Source organism: Apaloderma vittatum, unplaced genomic scaffold (genome assembly GCF_000703405.1).
Source record: "Apaloderma vittatum isolate BGI_N311 unplaced genomic scaffold, ASM70340v1 C12248930, whole genome shotgun sequence".
Classification (NCBI taxonomy): domain Eukaryota; kingdom Metazoa; phylum Chordata; class Aves; order Trogoniformes; family Trogonidae; genus Apaloderma; species Apaloderma vittatum.
The window spans coordinates 309-4,315 of record NW_009747216.1 but is presented as its reverse complement, the minus strand read 5'-3'; the positions used below and the strand labels follow the sequence as shown (position 1 = coordinate 4,315).

The window sequence follows — 4,007 nt, the reverse complement described above, 5'->3', positions numbered from 1 at the left end:
CTTTGGCTTTTCCTCCTTAAGTCGTGCCTTGAGCTCAAAGGCTCCATTTGCCCCTAAAGTCAGAAGGGTGCGTGAGGCTGGTAAACTGACAGTAATCCCTGCCAGCAACCGCCTCCTAGTGATCTGTCGGGGAACACCGGCCAGCTGAGGGCAGGCGATGGCTCTGGAGGAAGCTTTGTAGCTGAAGCAGGTTTTCTCCCAGCAGGGGTGGAGGAAGGCGCAAGGAAAGGCGGCGCGGTCGCGGGTGTGGGTGTGTTACCAGCCCCGAGTCTGAACTGGGGTGTTTTTCAGATCGAGGAGTGGCGTTTGCAGGCCAGCGGCCTGTATTCAAGTGGTTTGATCTGTTAGCTATAAGGGAGCTTCAGGGACAAGATGGGGTTTCTGGAGTGTTGCGTCTCCTAAGTTTCAATCATAAAATTAAGTTTGGGACAGGTTTGTAAAACGTGGTAATACCGCTTCCCGATTTCTTTCTAGAGTAACTGCTGCTGGAGTAAAGATTTAAAGGAGGTGTTATGGCAACGAAAGGAAAATTCCCTGCGACAGCAGGATCCATAGTTGTTCCTTATGGACATGTGACTGGAAATGAGAAGTGGAGAGGGTCAGAGATAGCCCGAAGGCTACAAGGTAAGCACGAAAGAGGCAAGAAAAAAAAATCAGGCAAGGAATTCCCCTCTGTCAGCCAGTATTGTTAAGATTGGCTGGACTGTGCTTTACTGTGTGTATCTGCTGCTTGGGAACCACAGCAGTGGGACTACTGTGAATATCGTCTCCACTGAAGTCCTTTGAATCTACATGAATACTGAGCCTGTGCTGACATCTGTTGGCACAGCAAACCAAGCTGATTCTTTCAGAACAGCATGTGATGTTTTTGTTTTGAGTCCAGATTTTACTGGGCAGCGATAGCACTTTCAAATCTGTAGCTCAGAACTGCTATTAATTGTCTTTATTAAAGGCATCACAAGTGAAGCTTGTTGCCACATCATGAGGGTTATTGATGCATTAGGAAGGTTGTGCTGTCAAGTAATTATTAGTGTATTTCTAACTATGGTATTTTTTCTTTTAACAATCTCGCCCTAAGGGAAAGTTAGACTTGTCTTTGAAGATGGCTTGGGGCTTGTGGATTTTCATCTTTCAAACAGAACTTGCATTTTATATATTTCTGAAGCAGATTTAGTTGCAGGGGATGAATTCAAACGAAGATTGGTTCGATTTAGAAATGTAAGTACTGCATGAAGAGAAAAGGAAAAGTTTTCAACTGGTATTTGTTTATTCCATGCTTCTGAAAACATTCACCTTGTGTTATTTTCAAACTCTAGTGAAGCTAAACTTTCATCATAATTTCCACCTGAAAAATTATGCTGCTGTGTAATGTATTAAACTTAAGTACAGTTGCTGCAACTTCTATTCTTCCTTTGATTTGCTTTCAGGCAGCTTATACTTGACAGAAGTTTTCTCTCGGTTGCATCAGCTTGTCATTAACAAGGGCTTTTCTTCTTTTTTCCTTTCAATACAGGCCAGCAATCTTGGGGGAATTGTAATTGTAGAGAAGACCCAAATAAGCGATCAGTACTTCTTAGCAGTACAAAAGCTTGTTGTGCTAGAACTTGGAATGGTGTTGCTCCCTGTGGCAAATCAAGGAGAAGCTTCTCAACTTATTACCCAGCTAGTAAGTTTCTGTGTTAGTGGACAGATATTTATTAAAATGTGGGACATGAGGAGAAGTACCAATTTTTCCACAATCATCACTCATTTGAGAAAGAATATCTGGGATCTTAAAGGAATACAACATATTTTGTTGTTTCAACTATCCTGCAACAGTAATACATTGGTATAGTTCAGTGGAAAGAGGGCTCATTTGGGAACAAAGAAAAAAAAAGTTGAAGAATATCTTAGTGGATTTTTTGAATGTGATCTTGCACTGAGTTGACACTGGATGGCATTAGGCAATCCTCATGTAATTTCTTTATCAAAACCGATGTGATTTTAGGTTAGGAAAACTGTGGGTTTTATGTTCTTTCTCTGTACCTTTCCAGAGGAGCGACAGCCTTTCTCTGCATGAAAAAGATTACAAAATCCTCGTTTTAATTCATGGCTGGTATTAAACTGTTGATTTCCTAGTGATACTTTGTGGATCAGCATCAAAACACTTAATAAGGGTAGCCACTAAAGAAAGGAGCTTGTTTCGAGATTTTGAGATGAAAAAAGCCATTTTGAAAACCAAAAGCAGAGCTCCAGCAGAGGGCACTCAGTGTCGCTTCTGGTTTTGTTTTGCTTCAGGTCCGTGAACAAAGTAAGGATCACAACAGTAACCGCTTTCTTCGTAAGCAGTGTTCTCAGCTGGCAGAGCCCTCAGTGTTCAGGACGGTGCAACAAATTCCAGGAGTTGGGAAAACAAAAGCTCTGCTTTTACTGCAGCAGTTCGGAAGCATCCACCGGCTTTGTAATGCATCTCTGGAAGAGCTTGAACTAGTAGTTGGACAAACGGTAGCACAACAAATTTACAGTTTTTTATGTTCCTGACATGCATGGGTAGTGCTACTTTGGAAAACAAAGACTTTTTGTTTGTTTCTCGTGAATTATAACATTTTGGTTTTAATAATCACATATTATTATAAGTTCTATAATCCTAGTGACAACTGGAGGGTGTTAACTGCTTGTCTAGATGCTACTCCTTTACAGCTGCTCCGCTCATGTGGATGGAGTTGTGAAAATCACCTTGGAAAGAGGGCTGTAAAGTGTTTTCCATCTATATTGTCCAAAAAAACTGAGAGAAAGCTGTCTCTTTCAGCATCCACAGAAAAGAAATGGAAAAGCAATTTGCTTGCTTGCTTTTGTCTTCAAGAAATAAACACTTGGTTAATATGTGTGTGGTGCTACCTACTCAGTAACCGGAAATGTGAGTTACAGCGCTTTAAAAATGTTAGTGTACATTGCTTTATAGTAATATCTTTGATTTACAAGATTTTGGGGTTGCTCTGGAAAGTCCTAGTGGAATACACTGTCAGCATTTTCACTAACTTCTCTCATTTGTTTTCAGTTCACAAGGTGTTACCAAATGTATTCCTTTGTGTCTAATGCCAAAAATCTTGGTTAATTCATGTTGATTCTGCAAATAAAATAATATAGGAAGGCTCGATCAAAATCCATAACTAAACCTGTTCTTCCGGTATTAATCTTTTCAAGAGTTATTTGTAAAGAGGATTTGTTTGCCTTACATCTTGCATTTTATTTTAAATTACGTTCTTAACTCATTTAGTAAGGGTAAAATTGTCTTTTGCACCCGTTAAGGGGGTGTGTGAAAAGCTGTTTTCATACTGATGTTTTGGATCGCAGCAGGAAGGCAGTTGAGCAGGATTTTCAACTCCCTTTTGTAAACTGAAGTGAATAATGGAACCTCGGCACCTCTGTAACCAATGTCATCAGTTGGTTAGCAGGGGCAGCAGATGGACTTGTTATTTATATTAATTGCTTACTTAGGATGGAAATATACTTGTAATTTTACTATAAATATTTAATTACTGAATAATAAACACTGGAATTTCCAGAACTATATGATACAACTAGGGAACGCTTAAGCTTTATAAACTGTTTAGATTTTATTCCCTCTTAGGCTTCAATCACTTTGCTATGGATTTCGCATCTAAAGGTATGTGGCTATTTTTATTGCAAGGCAAACACCTTTTTACTACCTCAAATGGCCATCTCTTCAGTGCATTAAATAAAGTTCAATTAAAATAGTAACCATTAGTTACAGGATTTACAGGCTGAATTCCTAATCTATAGCAAACCTTTACTTTTAGGGTGTCATAGTAGCCCTATACGTCCTTCTAAACTTTATAGCTAATTAGCTGACAGAAAATAGCATGTATTTGTATGGCATTTGAGAAGCCTAAATTTTGACTTGAATTGAGTGAAAGAAGTGGTCAAATAAAAAAAGACCCCCACCCCACCCTTTCCTCAGGGACTAGTGAGTGTAATGATGGGAACGGAAAGGGAGTTAATAATGC

General features: G+C 39.5%; 1 protein-coding gene across 1 annotated transcript; it reads left to right on the top strand.

The window, feature by feature from the left end:
- Positions 1-512: 512 nt before the first annotated feature.
- LOC104269019 (chromosome unknown open reading frame, human C19orf40) lies at positions 513-3,646 on the top strand (the record flags this gene model as incomplete). Its single annotated transcript, XM_009877512.1, has 5 exons — positions 513-624; positions 1,079-1,218; positions 1,514-1,666; positions 2,278-2,512; positions 3,611-3,646. Coding segments are annotated over exons 1-5 (676 nt in total), but the record flags the coding sequence as incomplete, so codon positions are not given.
- Positions 3,647-4,007: the final 361 nt, after the last annotated feature.